The 17,917-nt window shown below is 46.9% G+C and overlaps 1 protein-coding gene across 1 annotated transcript in view; it reads left to right on the top strand.

Annotated features, from left to right (window-relative positions):
• The window catches only part of TRIM46 (tripartite motif containing 46), a 175,146-nt gene that overhangs the window by 56,667 nt on the left and 100,562 nt on the right, over positions 1–17,917 (top strand). The window contains exons 2-3 of the mRNA XM_085639902.1: positions 8,133–8,388; positions 11,220–11,563. Coding sequence (XP_085496028.1) covers positions 8,133–8,388; positions 11,220–11,563 — 600 coding nt within the window. The remainder of the gene's footprint in view (positions 1–8,132; positions 8,389–11,219; positions 11,564–17,917) is intronic.

Below are 17,917 nucleotides of genomic sequence, written 5' to 3' on the forward strand. Positions count from 1 at the left end.
TCCTCACCTCAATTCAAGAGTACCCGAGTTAAGGAGCGATTTTTGCACCCAGCGCTCGAGAATCATGAGCAGTAGAGATGAGAAAACCCGCAGCACTATTACTGGACTTCTCCAATGCCTTTGGCACAGTCGACCATAGAGTGCTTCTAGAAAAATAGGTAAAGGAATAGGGTTGATAGGAGTGCCGAAAGAACGGCTAACCCCTTATTTTGGAATAGCTGCCTCAACAAGTAGAGATCTTTGTGACTGCTTGCCTGTCAAGTTCCTCAAGGCTCGGACAGCCCCCTTCTCTCTAATGGCTTTTGCTTGCATTGGTTGAGAGGGACAAAGCCAGATGTATGCCTTCGATGCACAGCTAGCGCTCCATCTAGGGAAAGGAGGCATTGTATGGTATCAATCAATCAATCAAATAGGATTTGTAGAGCGCTGCTTATCACCCCTGAGGGTATCCAGGAGCTGGGGGTGGGAGGATACTGCTGCTGAGATGAGTTAGTTGAAGAGCCAGGTCTTTAGGTCCTTCTTAAACTCCTGCAGGGTGGGGGGAAGTACAGTGGCGGAGGCAAATCCAGGACATGGCCGCCAGGATGGGAAGGTGCGGCTACCACTCCTGCTTCTGTGGATGCGGGGAGCGGGGAAGCGGGAGGGAGAGGGCAGGAAACAGCCCGCAAGCAAAAAAGCAGCAAAGAATTCGACGAGGGAAATGAGCCTGGAAGAGAAAAAGGTAAGAGGAAAAGTGAGCCTGAAAAGTAAAATGGAGTTAAAAGGGAGGGAAAAGTGAGCCTGAATGGCAACATTTATAGTGCTTACTATCCTTTTTGAATGTATGACGTTACAACGCTTACATTTACAATGCATGCCTTTTCAACGCAGTTTTTACATTGCAACATCCTTTACAACGCATTATTTTACATCGCATGCCAGTACATCGCATTTTCAGAAACTACCTTTACAACGCATTCCATTACATCGCATTATACCTTTACAACGCATACCATTACAATGCATACCATTACATCGCATTTAAGGTAAGTGTAGGATAGTATAGGGGTAATAATTACTATTCTAACTCCAGTGAGTGCAACAGTAGGGTAAGTGTTGGATAGTGTAGGGGTAAAAATTACTATTCTAACTCCAGTGAGTGCAATAGTAGGGTAAGTGTTGGATAGTGTAGAGGTAAAAATTACTATTCTAACTCCAGTGAGTGCAACAGTAAGGTAAGTGTTGGATAGTGTGCGGGTACTATGCATTGTAATGGTATGCATTGTAATGACTTGCGATGTAATGCCTGCGTTGTAGTGACATGCATTGTAATGACATACATTGTAGTGACATGCGATGTAATGGCTGCGTTGTAAAGACATGCGATGTAAAGGATGTTGCGATGTAATGACTGCGTTGTAAAGGTTGTTTCCCATCCTTATGTGGGCGCTGATGCCCTTGCCTACATGGGTAGCACACTACACTATGTAGGGTGTGTGGGTGGAAGTGTTGTTTTTGTTCTAATCCTATTTGAGAAGTGTTTCCACGTCGTGCGTGATGACCACTGATGTGCAGTTATCGTGTTATGGGCCTCAGCACTTTGCAGTGTGAAGAATGAAGAAGTGTGACAGACAGACGTGCAGTTTATGGTTTCCATTAAGCTGGCAGCTTTCAGCAGCACACTGCCTCCGTGAAATGGTTCCCAGTTTGAGAGGAACTAAATTTGGCCTGAATGATTCAATAACACAGCTCATGAAGCTGGGAACACCCCCTCACTTTTATTCAAATAGTCTGAAATGAAAAGCCACGCCCTGCAGCCGTCAAAATCAGTAAACATTCAGAGAGTGTATTATAATGGGAAACTCTTGATGCAGAACAACATTAAAGTGATGAAGGACTGTACGTTTCAGCTCAAATTAGCAAAGATTACTTTACCATTCCTAGAAACACCCCAAGGAGGAAGTGTACAGAAAACAATGTTCCTGTCCAGATGAGAAAGTGCTAACCTGCTGTACAAACTGCTGCCAGCAACTGTGCTGCACAGGCTCCAAAAATCACAAAACAGTTGCCAGAGCTATTAGCTTCATCAGTGCTGCCAAGAAATTTGCCATTTCCTCCGGTTTGCTATGTGACTGGCGGTCACACAAATGAAAATTGCATTTATAGTATTTATGTATGTATGTGTTATTTGTTTAGTGTGGATTCAGCAGAAAGGCCACAAAAGTGCTGGACTGGGTCAAAGGCGAAGATACAGTCGGTGAGGGATTTGAGGGTAGCTGGGTTCTGAGAGCAGAAGTAAGTGATGTACAGGGTCAAAGGCAAAGATGCAGTCGGTGAGTGATTGGAGGGTAGCTGGGTTCTGAGAGCAGAAGTTAGCTATGTACAGGGTCAACGGCAACGATGCAGTCGGTGAGTAATTGGAGGGTAGCTGAGGGATCGGAGGGTAGCTGGGTTCTGAGAGCAGAAGTAAGTGATGTACAGGGTCAAAGGCAAAGATGCAGTCGGTGAGTGATTGGAGGGTAGCTGAGGGACTGGAGGGTAGCTGGGTTCTGAGAGCAGAAGTAAGTGATGTACAGGGTAAAAGGCAAAGATGCAGTCGGTGAGTGATTGGAGGGTAGCTGGGTTCTGAGAGCAGAAGTAAGTGATGTACAGGGTCAAAGGCAAAGATGCAGTCGGTGAGTGATTGGAGGGTAGCTGGGTTCTGAGAGCAGAAGTAAGTGATGTACAGGGTCAAAGGCAAAGATGCAGTCGGTGAGTAATTGGAGGGTAGCTGAGGGATCGGAGGGTAGCTGGGTTCTGAGAGCAGAAGTAAGTGATGTACAGGGTCAAAGGCAAAGATGCAGTCGGTGAGTGATTGGAGGGTAGCTGGGTTCTGAGAGCAGAAGTAAGTGATGTACAGGGTCAAAGGCAAAGATGCAGTCGGTGAGTAATTGGAGGGTAGCTGGGTTCTGAGAGCAGAAGTTAGCTATGTACAGGGTCAACGGCAACGATGCAGTCGGTGAGTAATTGGAGGGTAGCTGAGGGATTGGAGGGTAGCTGGGTTCTGAGAGCAGAAGTAAGTGATGTACAGGGTCAAAGGCAAAGATGCAGTCGGTGAGTAATTGGAGGGTAGCTGAGGGATCGGAGGGTAGCTGGGTTCTGAGAGCAGAAGTAAGTGATGTACAGGGTCAAAGGCAAAGATGCAGTCGGTGAGTGATTGGAGGGTAGCTGAGGGACTGGAGGGTAGCTGGGTTCTGAGAGCAGAAGTAAGTGATGTACAGGGTAAAAGGCAAAGATGCAGTCGGTGAGTGATTGGAGGGTAGCTGGGTTCTGAGAGCAGAAGTAAGTGATGTACAGGGTCAAAGGCAAAGATGCAGTCGGTGAGTGATTGGAGGGTAGCTGGGTTCTGAGAGCAGAAGTTAGCTATTTACAGGGTCAAAGGCAAAGATGCAGTCGGTGAGTAATTGGAGGGTAGCTGAGGGATTGGAGGGTAGCTGGGTTCTGAGAGCAGAAGTAAGTGATGTACAGGGTCAAAGGCAAAGATGCAGTCGGTGAGTGATTGGAGGGTAGCTGGGTTCTGAGAGCAGAAGTAAGTGATGTACAGGGTCAAAGGCAAAGATGCAGTCGGTGAGTGATTAGAGGGTAGCTGGGCTCTGAGAGCAGAAGTAAGTGATGTACAGGGTCAAAGGCAAAGATGCAGTCGGTGAGTAATTGGAGGGTAGCTGAGGGATTGGAGGGTAGCTGGGTTCTGAGAGCAGAAGTAAGTGATGTACAGGGTCAAAGGCAAAGATGCAGTCGGTCAGTGATTGGAGGGTTGCTGGGTTCTGAGAGCAGAAGTGGACTGCTACTGCATCATGATATGGTAGTCTGCAAAGCGGTGTGTCTTCAGCACTTTTGTATTTTGTAATTGGAGAAACGCTGTGGCGAACCTGATGGATGCAGAGATGTTGTTCCAGATCCAGGATCCTATCAAATGTTCAACAGGTCGAAGCCAGATAGAGGCTGTCTTGGTCACTCAGATCCAGAAATAGTCTGGAACTGTTAACACCACACAGCAAGGATGTTCCCTTCCAACAAATTTATGGGAAATAGAAGGTCATTTGTGTTTTAAGAAACCAATTGTGCAAATGGTACAGTTGTAGAGGTAGTCTGCAATGTGTGTGGTTAAGAAGTGTTTTGTTACTGTAGTTGAGGAAAACCTGTCATAATTCGTGTTATTCGGCCAGGGCTCTATTCGTTATTAGACGAGCAACCTCAGAATGTACCGCTGAAGTGGAGGTAAATTGTCAGTGTCCACATGTTTAGTCTCCTTAACTCATTGAAATGTTGAAGGTGTTTCACAGCATGTTAGTGCTACTATACCTAACATTTCTTAATAGTATTCCACCCTTTCTGTGGTTGTCTTTCATTGAGTCAACTCCACCAAACATAGTTGTTCATTAGCCGCTTTTTGATTGTCCTCAGCCCCACAGTTGGCCAACAGTGTGGCGGACCCAGATGTTGACTGCTACAATGTTACCAACGACTTGACCGACTCAAGTGGGACATTTTTGCCACTGGCACGGTGGAGGATAAATATGCAATTTCTTTGCATATATTCAATTATTGTTCTCTTCTGAATGTTAATCTCGGTGATTTTTTAGGAACTGATGATGGTAAAGAATGTTTTTTACTGGAAGTGTTGAACGTAATAATTTTCTTAAGGCGGTAACCAGTTATCTTGCCACTGTGTGGTATTGCTTGAAAGTTGTTTGTCAGCCCTGACAAAAATACTAACAGTCTCTTTTAAAAAATATTCATTTTCTTATTGATCTGATGGCAGAATTTTGTTTAATGTTTTGCACATCAATTTTGAAGACATGAATCATGAACTTTCTTCAAATGAAGCCACTCCACTTGTAGGATGGTTTCTAAAGCCTGCATATATACTTTCAGGGAGCAGTCATCTCTGCATTGTGATTGGCTGTTCCCACACTCCTCCTTGAGTTCCTCTGTTGCAGGAACAGGTCAGAGGAAGAGCAGGCACAAGCAGTCTTCTACAAAGACACCTGCATTCACAGACATTCTTATGCAAGCATAACTACAAGTGCTCGTATAGAGTTTATGTCCCTCCATATCTATAGACTCACGCCATGCAGCGGGGACAATTTTAAGGAAATTTCTCCCATCACAAGGCTTCTTATGGCACTAGCACAAATGCCCCCAGCAAGACCTAGATCTCAAGAAGTGGCCACAAAAATAGACTTGTTACTAGTGGAAAGGACCCCAGAGGACAAAGCATCATTTTGTAAGGAGCTTTGAACTCTCTTCCACCAGAGCTGTAGCCCACACCATTACTGTTTATTGTCACTTATATATGTCTTCACAATATAGAAACTGATTTGCTCACTCTTCTTAGAATAACATTTTATTAAGAGAGTCTCTGGACAAAAACTGTTAGGCTCATACCATATAAGACATAAGAGACAGTTTTAACACTAACTATCCTTCCTTTTTCATCTATTAAAGTTTATGCAAGTGAATGTACACCCAACTATGGGCCTGATGTATCATTAATCGTGCAGCAAAAACATTGTTTGCAACTAGGTATTGTTGTGACTCGCATCGAATTCTGCGAACCGACTTATGCACTAATATGTTGGATTGTAAAATTCTGAATCGCAATCTAAGCTACCTAAATAATATTCACTAGGAAGGTGGTAAAGCAAGACTCAGATTGCATATATTCCCAGAAATGGGGGCCTGCAAGGGTCAGGAGACTACCATGTCTGTGATTGCATTTAGATAAGGAAACTTTTTTTTCCAGAGTAGCCCAATTTTCTTTAAGGAAACCGGGCTGCTTTAAAAAAGCTTTTTTTTTTAAAAAAAAATGTTCTTTGGAGTTGGTAGTGGTCTTCTAGAGACCCAGAAACATTTTGCACAGTTCACAAAGAGCCGAAAAACTTTACCACCTCCTAATGTGGGACTTATATATTGTAAATCCCATCTTTTGCAAGCGCAAACTCCATTTTGGAGGATAGTCCATCTGGCTTTATGTGAGTAAAGCAGTAAATGTTAGCAGCACCTTTTGATTGGAAGAACACCATCTGTGGTGTGATGGCCTTTATAATTGTAGCGGGGGGCCTTTGAAGCAGTGGTGCCTGGTGCTGGTCCAAGATAAACATTGCCTTTGCAGGTTTTCTTGATATCTGCCAACTATGCAAATAGTTTCCTTTCAGATTCCAAGTTCAGGATTTTCTACGTTTTGTGGAGAGAAAATCTAAACTCATATGAAAGACAGGCTGGCAGCTATTATTGGCATATATCTCTTTAATAACAGAACTTACTGCAGCCATAAAGGACATTATGATATTGCAGTGATGTCAGACAACACATGACTGTTACACCAGCCCTCTAGCAGAAGGGAGAGAAGCGGGTGGACTGAACAAGATGACAAGCTCTCAAAGACAGAAGAAAAGGAGGGGGCAAGGAAAGGCTTTGAAGCGACACTTCGGTACAAAAAAAGACAATGGACAAATAAAAAGTAAGCAATGGGAGTGACAATAAAGAAAACCAATGATAAGCAAGGGCTGACCCAAAGGGGTCTATAACGATTGATTTTGTCTACAGTTGGTCTTTCGACAGAAACTAGATGAAGATATTAGTTAGCAAGACCTAAAAAGAAGTGTTAAGGAGGTCTAAAGCAAGTCGTAAGATTACAAACTGGCCTCAGAGTGTAATCTAGGGAATAGGATTTCGGTGGCATGTTGAGAAAGATACCACTTGAAGATAGAGTCTTCACATCGAGAAAGGGAGGCGATAACATTTTCTGCTTTTGTCCTTACCAAGATTTTAAAGTTTATCTGAACAGAGCTAGGGAAAACTCAATTTTAAGGCAAGACACTGAGTTATGTGAGCATTCAAAGCCCCCGGGGACTCTGCTGGTCATGTGACCTACGACTTGAAGTAGAAGGTCCTAAATGTAGAGATGGGGACCAGTCTGCTGCCTGGTTGAAATCCACCAGGGTGGTGCAGCGTCAAAAGGCCTTTTAAGCAGGGTCTAAAGAAGCCAGCAGGTCCTATAGGTGGAAGTCTTTAGTGACTCGAACCTTGACCGGGAAACTCTGTCCCGGAGTTCTTTTTCATACACGATTCTCAGGCATGACCACCTCCCAGAAGCATCATTCTTGAATATTCATTGCCATATTTAAAGTTACACGTGCAACTTCAGGGACCTGCTGTGCATCCACAGCGATTTAACCAATCCTATGAAAGATTAATGATTTTGAAAGCAAGCATTTTCGTAATTGTTACTAGTTTTTGTAGCAGGGTTTTTGTTTCTGTCACCATTAGTGTGACTAAGCAGTATCTTCAAAGAAATCCATTCATGATTAAGTTTTTTTAATCCACTTTCATGCCACTTTATATGATGTCATCAAATGTCATCTAATGCCACTTCCTGTGATGTCATTATCAGGTGATGCGGATCAAAAATGATTGTTATCACTTTTGCTTTCCCTGTGTTTCGATGAACAAAGCTTTAGTTCCCATATACCACCTTAAACTGAGTTACCTGCAGAGCTCTCAAGCTTCCCAGACCCCTCCTCGAGTGGCTCATACAGTATAGATGTGTTTGTTGCATTCTGGTATTTGCAGTCAATGTACTAATACGGGGCTTTCTGGACTACAAGACCCACAATGCAATGAAAATCAGTGACCAGGTGAGCAGCTCCTCCATGGAGCTGGCTTCTCTGAGACCTCTGTGCCATGCAGACCAAGAAGAATTGTGAGGTCTGCTGTATTTGTAATAAGAGAATTTCAAGCCTCAGTGGTACCCATGAACCTCAGAACTCAGTAAAACATCTCACATTGGACAAGTAAAGTAGTTACAAGTTGGCTCATGTGCATCTATAATTCAAGCGCAATCTGCTAACCAGACTTTCAGATTCTGGCAGGGAATGCTCAGCTTTTCATGCTTCTGCGGCCTTTAAAAGGGTGTTCAAGCTTATTGGATGGAAGTAATTCTATTGCTAACCTTGTGAGGGGCCTAGATGTTCTGGGGTGGGAAAATTGCCGTTAATTGTATATTTCATCTACTTTTGTGATAACCCCCTAAACCTATTCCCACTGGCAATCTGTGATCACATGAGTCTCTCTGATTAGTCTACTTGACCTTTGACCTCTCTTCTTCACAGACAAGCATGAAGAACATGGAGCCTGAACTGACGTGCCCGGTGTGTAAGGAGATGTACAAGCAGCCCCTGATCCTTCCCTGCCTCCACAACGTGTGCCACCTTTGTGCCAGTGAGATCCTGGTACAGCATGGCTACATCTGCTGCGACCCCAACTCTGAGCCCACCTCGCCCGCTTCCTCGCCTGCTACACGGAGTCCGCGCATGGGCAGGAGGGTGGTGCCCAAGCCTGACCGCCTCGACCGCCTCATTAAGTCAGGTGAGCCAAGGCGTGGGAAGGGAATGCACCACAGACACCAGTCATGGGTCTCCTGAGCTGCCACTCAAGTTGCCTGAAGTGGGAAGGCAGCTAGTGCCAAAATGAAGGAAATCAGTTGCCTGCTTCAGCCGTGGTCATCAGGCTAAGAGACGAATTAGCCTTTCCATGACAGGCAAGATAGTTGTGCCCCCTGGAAGACAGTACTTTGCCGTCTGAGCTGCAGCGTTTACCACTTGCTGCTAGGGCAACCATCTTTTTTTTTGCTACCTCCAAAGCTTCCATCTTTTTCACCAATCCATAAGCCGCCATCTTTGTCACCAGCCCATAAGCAGCCATTTTTGTACTTACCACATAAGCAGCCATCTTTGCACTTAGCCAATAAGCAGCCATCTTTGCCACCAGGATGTCTAAATAAACATCTTTGCCACTGGCTGCCTGTACCTACCATCACTAGGTCTCTTTTGCCACACAGCAGGCCTTTTGCACCACTATCTTTGTCGCATGGTTGACTTAGTCATTATTGTTCTTACAAAATGACTACAAGGCAAAGACCAAAGGAGAGATCGATGAACGGATAGTCTTATCTAACATTTTATTTATTTGAAAAGATTTATAAAGTGCAAACATGACCCGGCAGGGTATCAGAGCGCTATACAAAACAGCTGGCTGGTTAAGCTAGAGCAGGAAAACATAATAGATAACTACGCATATGCACCAGAAGCACATTGGAGACGAAAAATAGACATATAAGCAGTTAACAAGATGCAGATGGCATAGTAGATAACGAAGGGCAGGGTTGTAAGGTCAATTTAAAGAGTTTGTGAGGCTACAGTACTATTGTCGCATGTAGCTATTCAGGAGCAGGAGAGCGTTCCATATTCTCGGAGCAAGACCAGAGAAGCCGCGGTTGTAGGTTCTCTTTTTCAACTTTGGTGGTTTCAGCAGTAGTGTTTGATCTTCTTAGAGCGTGATTCCCACCTGATAGTTCAAGTTTATTTGCCAGGTAAGTGGGCGTTTTCTGATGCAGTGCTTTGTGCGTCAAGCAGGCTATCTTATACCTGATCCTTGCATCGAGGGAAAGACAATTTAGTTGGATTAGATCAGGTGTGATGTGGTCACATATTCTGAAGCCCATGATGAGTCTGGCAGCAGAGTTCAGAGTGGCCCTTAAAGGGTCCAATTTAGCTCTGGGCAGCCCAACCAGGGTTACAATTCCGTAGTCTAAATGGGAGATACAACGGGATTGGACAGCTTGTTGCAGGTCAGTGGGCTGTAGGAATGGTTTGATTTTCCTTAATGTGTAGAGTTGGTAATTGGCTCCTCTTGTCACACTGATGTGATCCTGCATATTCAGGCATTTGTCCAGGATTAGGCCGAGTGATCTAGTGGAGCTAACAACATGTGGTGTGCAGTTGAGGGCTGTTAGTTGTTTGAGCCAGACCTGAATGGGCGCATTATGAATGTGGGAGGCAAGCGAGAGGAATTCAGTTCTGAGTGTACTTAGCAAAAGTTGGTTATGAGATAGCCACTGTTGGGTTTTTAAAAGAGCATAGTTGAGCGTAGTGTTGTCGTCCGGTGAAAAAAATTTCCTATACAGTTGAGTACCATCTGCGTACATATGACATTGTATGTTAGTCAGTTTCAGAATTTCGGTGAGATGTTCAAGAAACAGGTAGAAAAGAGTTGGTGATAGTGCGGATCCTTGTGGAGCTCCAATTGAGACTGGCTTAGATTTGGAAAGGTCGTGGTTGACTTTGATTCGTTGAGTTCCACTTTGAAGGAACGAGGCAAACCAATTGAAGACTGGACCTGTTAACCCCATCCTTGTTTCAAGGAGGTCAATTAACTTGTTGTGTTTGACCGTGTCAAACGCTGAGGAGAGATGCAGCAGTATAAGTAGGCGAGGTTCGTTCTGGTCAAGTAGTCTTAGGGCATCGCCCACAATGTGTGTTAAAGCAGTTGCAGTACTGTGTCCAGATCTGAAGCCAGATTGATCCACGTCAAGGAGTTGAAAATGTTCAATGTGATTACAGAGTTGTGTATGTACGTATTTCTCAAGTAGTTTGGATAAAGTCATGATGTTAGAAATTGTTCAGAAGTTGTTAGATTCAGATAAATCTGCCTTAGGTTTCTATAGTATGGGGATGACTTGTCCAATCGTGAGGCAATCTGGAATCAAGCCTTGCATGAGAGATTCATGTACAATCTTCGACCAGAGAGAAAATGGATGAGGTAAGTTCTTTAAAGAATTTGGTGGGCATAGGATCGTTGAAGTGATGTGACGGTTTTAATGTAGTTATGATGTTAAGCAGCTCAGCATTGACTATCTGTCCATCCCTCTAGCCATCCGTCCATCCAAATCCACCAAACAACAGTCCAATCCAGTTACAGATCTATTCGTCCATCCACACATTCCCTAATTCATCTCTCCATCTGTTCAAGCACCCACTGCTCCAATCAATCAATCACCTACAACCCATTGAGCCTTCAATGAAACCACCTAGACAGTCATTGACTCATCAATTCACTTCCCAACCTATCTGCCCATCTAGATATAGATAGATGTAACCATCAAATTATTCATTCATCTAACCACTCAGCATTCTGTTCAATGGTCTAAACTACTCTCCACGTGAATCAAACCACGGATCCATCCAACTAGGCATCCACCAATCTCCCTTCTAGCCATGCATCAAACTATCAACTAATACCACCAACCGTCAGTAAAGCACCAACCCATATTCCCTCTTCAGTCTCTTCAACCAGATATCTCAGCATCCAAATAGCAATTCTCAGTGGATAAAGTCTCATTGTCTTCTCTTTTCCACCAGGGTTTGGCACGTACCCCGGAAGGAAGCGGGGGACTAATCAGGTACAGACGGTGATCTTTCCATGCCCAGCTTGCCAGAGAGACGTGGACTTGGGTGAGCGTGGACTGGGCAACCTGTTCCGGAATCTGACCCTGGAGCGCATCGTCGAGCGATACCGGCAGACGGTCAACATCAGTACCACCATCATCTGTCAGTTCTGCAAGCCACCCCAACAGGAGGCCACCAAAGGGTGTACGGAGTGCCGCTCCAGCTTCTGCAATGAATGCTTCAAGCTCTACCACCCCTGGGGCACTCAAAAGGCACAGCACGAGCCCACGCCACCCACTCTCACCTTCAGGCCCAAGGTATGAACCTGTGCTACCTGTCCTCACCTTCAGGCACCACATTCACAAGACCACACTGCCACCTTCACGTGCATGCCAAAGTGGCTGGAAACAACCTTCTGGGCCCGATCAAAAGCCAATGCTGCCCACAGGTACATGCCCAGTCCTCTCATACATACCTAGATCCACTGCATCAACATATGCCCCTTAAATATACCTTTATACCTAAGGTATAAGCCCAAGCCACTCAACTAAAACCAGGCTGGTGATATAAGCCCTTGTGTTTGTATATATAGCACTTGCACCTCTGGAAGATCAGTTCAGGGCGCTGAGAATGTCAATGGGAAACAAACCCTGGCAAAGCCAATGGGTCTCGCTTTTTCGACCTATTGGCTTTGCCAATGCTTTTTGCCAATGTTGTGCAGCATCATTAAAAATAAATGTTTTTGTTGATGCTGTGCCTCATTGTCAGTAAAGAAAGAAAAGAACAAAAGTGCAACAACGGGAATACACACGACTGAGTATGTGTCACTCCATGTGTGTGCCTATGCTCGTGAATGCATGATAACATATGTGGATGCATGCATGATGATGTAAGCATGTATGCATCACTCCATGAGCACAATTGCACAGATTGATGCAGGCGCCATTTTATTTATTTATTAGTTAGTGTTTCTCTTTTGCTTGCACACAGCTCCTGATCTGTAAAATTAAAAAATACATGTTGCTTTAAAACATTTTGGATCGCCTAGTAAGCGCTATTTGCTGCCAGGCCCTTTGTTTTTTCAAATGTGTTTTTACATAGGTTTAAATGTCAGATATATATATATATATATATATATATATATATATATATATATATATATATATATTACCACATTCCCTTCAACCGAAAGGAATTGAGCCCACGCGGGTACCAGGAGCACGTGCTTTATTAGAACACCACAGGCATGACGCGTTTCGTCAGGATCGACTTTTTCAAATGCCGCTAGATGCAGTGTTCTTATTTGTCCACATATTTAAACAGTTTGCCCCTCTATGATTGGTTGAGGCGCTCTGGCAGGCGAGGGGGATATCGTGAAAACCCGGCACTCCGAGTTCCCTTTGAAGCAGTCCATCAGTGTAAGTACTCCCCAAGTGGGCGGTGACTGCTTCCTCCTCTCCTTCACCTGCGATGTTAAGTGGAATAAACAAAGCAGCAGTCCTGGACCCTCACCCCACCGCAGAAACACTGCTGCACCCTGAAACTCCCACTTTAGTAAGTGTAATCCACCCGTGAAGTCACGGTCCAATTCTGGCGTCGGTACAGTCTTTGATCTGCGGCGGTCCGGCATTACCCCAGTTCATGAGGATACAACCAAAAGAACGCCACATGTATATATATATATATATTTTTTATTTTTATTGCATATCTAGATACATCCAGCAGCGAGCCAAGGGGCCCACCATGCACATCAGGAGAATTACAATTAAGAATGCAAACGTTTTACTTTTTAGTTAAACAATTCCCCATCCCTCCCCAAACCTAACCCAGAACACCCAACAGGCAGAGCATATGTAACATAATCACACTTATGCAGTGTTAGACCTGTCAGCCCTTTGGGTGGTCCCTCCTCATCATTATTTATTTTGTCCCACTTTTGCCTCAAACCCTGTTTGAATTTTTCCTTTTTGGGAACCACCAGACTTTTTCGTGTTGCTACAGATTCAGGGAGCCATTTTGGCTACCCCTGAAACTTCTGTCTGAGGGCCTGAAGCACAAAATGGTGGCCTCCTGTGACATCACCAGCATCCACTGGAACCTACCAGCACCTTCCAGAACCTTCCAGGAGATTCCAGAACTGTGTGACAGTTGGAAACCGTTTAGAATGTTGGGAGGATAAGAGAGGCAGTTGGCAGTTGGAGCTGGCAGTTGGCACCTGACTGGTGAAGGGAGAGGAGCACAACAGTGAAGGAGGAAGGAGTGAAGCAGCAGGGGTGGAAACTTGTGCCTGGAGTGGGGTCCATAAACCCACCCTTGATACTTGTCCCTACTGATGGATCCCAGCCTATAGCCCTGTGTGGGAAGAAGACAGAAGAAAACCATCCTAAGGACCTGGACAGCAGGAACAGGCCTTAGAACCAAGAAAGCAGCAAGATTCTGACCTGAGAACTGGTTTCCCTGGAGCCTGGCGTCGAGTAGCCGAAGACCTGGAGCCCGAGGTGGAGAAGCGGCGCTGACTGAGGTAGCAGACGTCGTACCCGGAGCCGCCTGAGGTCGTAAGAGGGCGCCGGCGGAGGTCGAGAGGAATACCAAGGGTCGAGAAGGAGGTGAACCGAGGTCGAGTGAGCGGCGTCATCGGAAGGGTGAAGTCCGCCCTCCGGAGTCGTCGGAGACCGAGGTAGAGGAGCACCGGAGGTCGGGAGTGAGGATCGCACTCCGGAGTCGCCCGGAACCTGTGAGGAAGAGCACCGGAGGTCGGGGGTGAGGATCGCACCCCGGAGTCGCCGGAAGTCGACAGCGAGGCCAGGCCGGCCGACGTCATCGGAGCCGAGAGCGCCATCGGACCGGAGCCGCCCGAAGTCGACATCGTGAAGAGACTGCCCGACGCCATCGAATCGGAGGTCGAGATCGAACCGAGGCCACCGACATCGGACCGGAACCGCCTACCGGCGTCGACAAAGAACTGACACTGTGCCGAGGCCACCGAGACCGGACCGGAACCGCCTCACGGCGTCGACACGACTCCAGCGGCGTCGGAACATCAGAAAAGGGCAGTAAGTGGAGTAGAGGGCGCCTAAGGCCCTGTGGAGACCTGAGAGACTACTCTAAGGGGCTAGGGAGGTGCTGAAACCCACCTGACTGTGCCTGGGGTGAACTGGGACTAACCTAGAGAGGTTGTGTGGAGAAGGGAAGCCAGGGCATTGGAATTCCCCCCTTTGATCTACCTCAGTTTAGGCCTCAGCCTTTGCCTCAGCCAGGGAGTAGAACCCCCCAAGCCTTCCACACCCTACAAGCTGTGCCTGGGCCAAATCAGCCCTTAAGTATTGGAGTGTCATCTGATTCATGAGTGTTACTGTATACTTCCAATTATTTATTGAGGAAACTGTATTTATTAAGTTCTTATCTATTTAATGCTGCACTGTATTTATAGGTCCACAGGACTTGTTGGTGTACAGTATTTATTGGTACAGTATTTATTGGTACAGTATTTATTACCTCAAAGTATTTAATTGTCTGTATATATTGCACTGGTATTTATGCCCTGTTATTTATGATCACCCCTATTTATTTCAGCAAACAGCAAATATTTATTTGACCTGCTCTATTTAAAAACTTGTATATTGTGATTGACCTATTTATTTTTCCAATCAGCAACTAAGAGAAAAAGATAAAGAACGAATATTTTCATAATTTTTACGGTGTAGAGTCGTTTTTGGAACGGATGCACGCATGGTTATTGTATGGGTATATTGTATGCTTAGCACTGCGCCTGTTTCCTGACCACTCGAGCCAAGCTACCCCATTGTGTCGGGAAGGCCCTCCACCACCCTGCGGAGTGGGAGTGGGGCTGTTTCCAACATAAATTGGTGTTCAGTGGTGGGATAGAGCTGTGCCTACATATACTCAACAATAACTGTGGGTAGTCCATAGGCCTACACCGGGAGTTTTCTCACAGCGGCCTTCCTAATTGTGGGTTTTTGTTTTTTCCAAATTTACTCTGGTGGTGGGAGGAGGTATTATTAAAGGTACCCCCCTGCATTGTTACTGCACAAAACCTGTCCTCTAACCTGAGTGGGCAAGATGGAGTTTGTTCTTGAAAATCTAGACACGTACACTGTGGCCCAACTCAGGGAGTTTTGCCAGCGAGAGGGGGTGTACTGTCCCCCAGGAGCAAAGAAGGGTGCACTTCAAACCAGCTTAAGGGCTTGGGGGGAGGCACGCAGGGAAAGCAAGGCTGAGGAAGAAGACAGGGATGGAGAGCCTGACCCCGAGGGGGCTGAGATGTACCAACCTGAGGTGGGGAACCTGTCAGCAGGGCCCAGGACACTTTCTAGGAAGGGCAGCACTGTCTCTAGTGGGGGCTTATCCGAAGTGGAGTTAGCAGATCGGAGAGAGAAGAGACAGCTCACATGGGACTTAGCAAGGCTGGAAAAGGAGAAAGAGGAGCAGAGGATGGCCCATGAATTGCGACTGAAAGAAATAGATCTTCAGATTTTGAGAATCGGGGCACAACCTGTTCCTAATGGTGGCAGCCAAAACCAAGAGTCCACTAGGGAATCCAAACCTTACCTGCCAAAGGACATTGTAGCAAGCTATGGGGCGGGTGACGACATCGCCAAGTGGCTAGCAGCCTATGAGGTCTCATTGAGGGCCCATGGGGTTCCAGCGAAGTATTGGGGAGGGGGACTGTATAAATACATGCCTCCAGCTGGTAGGGATGCTTTATTGGCCCTCGAAGAGGATGAGCAAACCCACTATCCCACCATGAAACTGGCGCTCATCAGGAAGTTTGGACTTACTCCGGAAAAGTACAGACAGAAGTTCAGGGGTAGTCACAAACTGGGCACACAGAATTGGGTGGACTTCCTGGACTATGCAAAGAAGGCACTGGAAGGTTGGATTCAGGGCAGTGAAGTAAGGAACTACGAGGAGCTGTTTGACCTAGTGTTGAAGGAACACCTACTCGAGAAATGTTTCCCTGAACTGCGGCAACACCTGGTGGATAGCAAGCTGACCAGTCCCCGGAAGCTTGCTGAGGAGGCGGACATTTGGGCTAGTACCCGGGTGTCCACAAGGGGGACTGGAGGGGATACTCAAAAGGCCGGACAGGGCGCCCCCCAGAAGAAAGAAGGAGGGGAAAAGAAAAAGGAGTTCTCCAAAGGCCCCCAAAATAACTTCCAAGGGAAGGGAACAGGATTCACTTCTAAGGCTAACCCTCCCAGAAACCCTAATCCTGGCCAGAGTCAGCAGCCAAGGGTTGTCCATTGCTACGAGTGCGGTGGCGTTGGACACTATAAAGGAGATCCGAAGTGTCAGAAACGCTCACCCCCTCCCACTGGAGGAAAGCCCCCCGGAGTAGCTAGTGTAGTGCTCGGGGAGGAGATGCCCTTAACTAAGGGAAGGGAGTGGGCGGGTGTCACTTTAGTGTCCCTGGGAGAACGGGAGATGGTTCCTAAGATCCAGGTGCCCGCAAATACTGCAAAGTATGGGCAGTGGATCACCATCAATGGCCAAAGAGGGGAGGCTCTGAGAGACACAGGAGCCAGTATGACTATGGTACGTAGCCAACTGGTGTCTCCAGAGCAAGTCATTCCCGATGTACTCCACCCAGCCGCGATGGCTGACGGCAGAACCGGCCACTATCCCGTGGCTGAGGTTCCCTTTGAATGGGGGGGGGTTGCAGGTTCACTTCGAGTTGCCGTAAGCCCTGCCGTGCCAGTCGATTGTCTGCTGGGCAATGACATGGAGCACAACGCTTGGAAGGAGGTGGAATACCGGACTCATACCGAGATGCTGGGTACACCTGACTGGGCCTGTGTTAGCACAAGGTCCGTGACTACCCGAAGAGGGAGTTCATTCCGGCTGGGGCCTGGAACAAAGGCCCAGCCAGCTGCCAGTCAAGGGAAGAACCGAGGACAGGAGGAGCCTGCCTTGGCGTCTCCACCCCGTAGGACGGATAGGCCACCGGAGGTGGTGGACCAGGAGTCTGCGGAGGGGGACGTTACCAACCTGGAGGACCTACCCATCCCGGCCGAGTGGCACGTGGAGGGAGGCCCGTCCAGGGAGGAATTCTGCCAGGGCCAGAGGGAGTGCCCTACCCTTGAGGGGCTGAGGCGACAGGCCGAAGCCCAGGCAGCAGGGAACGTTGAAGGGAACTACAGTGTTTACTGGGAGGATGGCCTCCTCTACAGTGAACCCAAGGCACCCCTACATGGATCGTCACGAGCCTTGGTAGTCCCTCAACGTTATCGAGCCTTCCTTTTAGAGTTGGCTCACGAGATACCATTGGCAGGACACCTGGGGCAAGACAAGACCTTCGCCCGTCTTGTCCCACACTTTTATTGGCCTCAGATGAAAGTGTCGTCCGATACCTACTGCCGGACATGTGTGTCTTGCCAAGCCAGTGGGAAAACAGGGGTGAAGCTGAAAGCTCCCCTGGAACCACTTCCGGTCGTTAGCACCCCCTTTGAAAGGGTGGGCATCGACATTGTGGGTCCGTTAGATCCGCCAACATCAGCTGGTCACAGGTTTATCCTGGTTCTGGTGGATCATGCCACACGGTACCCAGAGGCAATACCTCTGAGGACCATAACAGCACCTGTTGTGGCTAGGGCCCTGATGGGAATCTTTACCCGAGTGGGTTTTCCCAAGGAAGTTGTGTCCGACAGGGG

The sequence above is a fragment of the Triturus cristatus genome, chromosome 12 (assembly GCF_964204655.1).
Source record: "Triturus cristatus chromosome 12, aTriCri1.1, whole genome shotgun sequence".
Taxonomy (NCBI): Eukaryota; Metazoa; Chordata; class Amphibia; order Caudata; family Salamandridae; genus Triturus; species Triturus cristatus.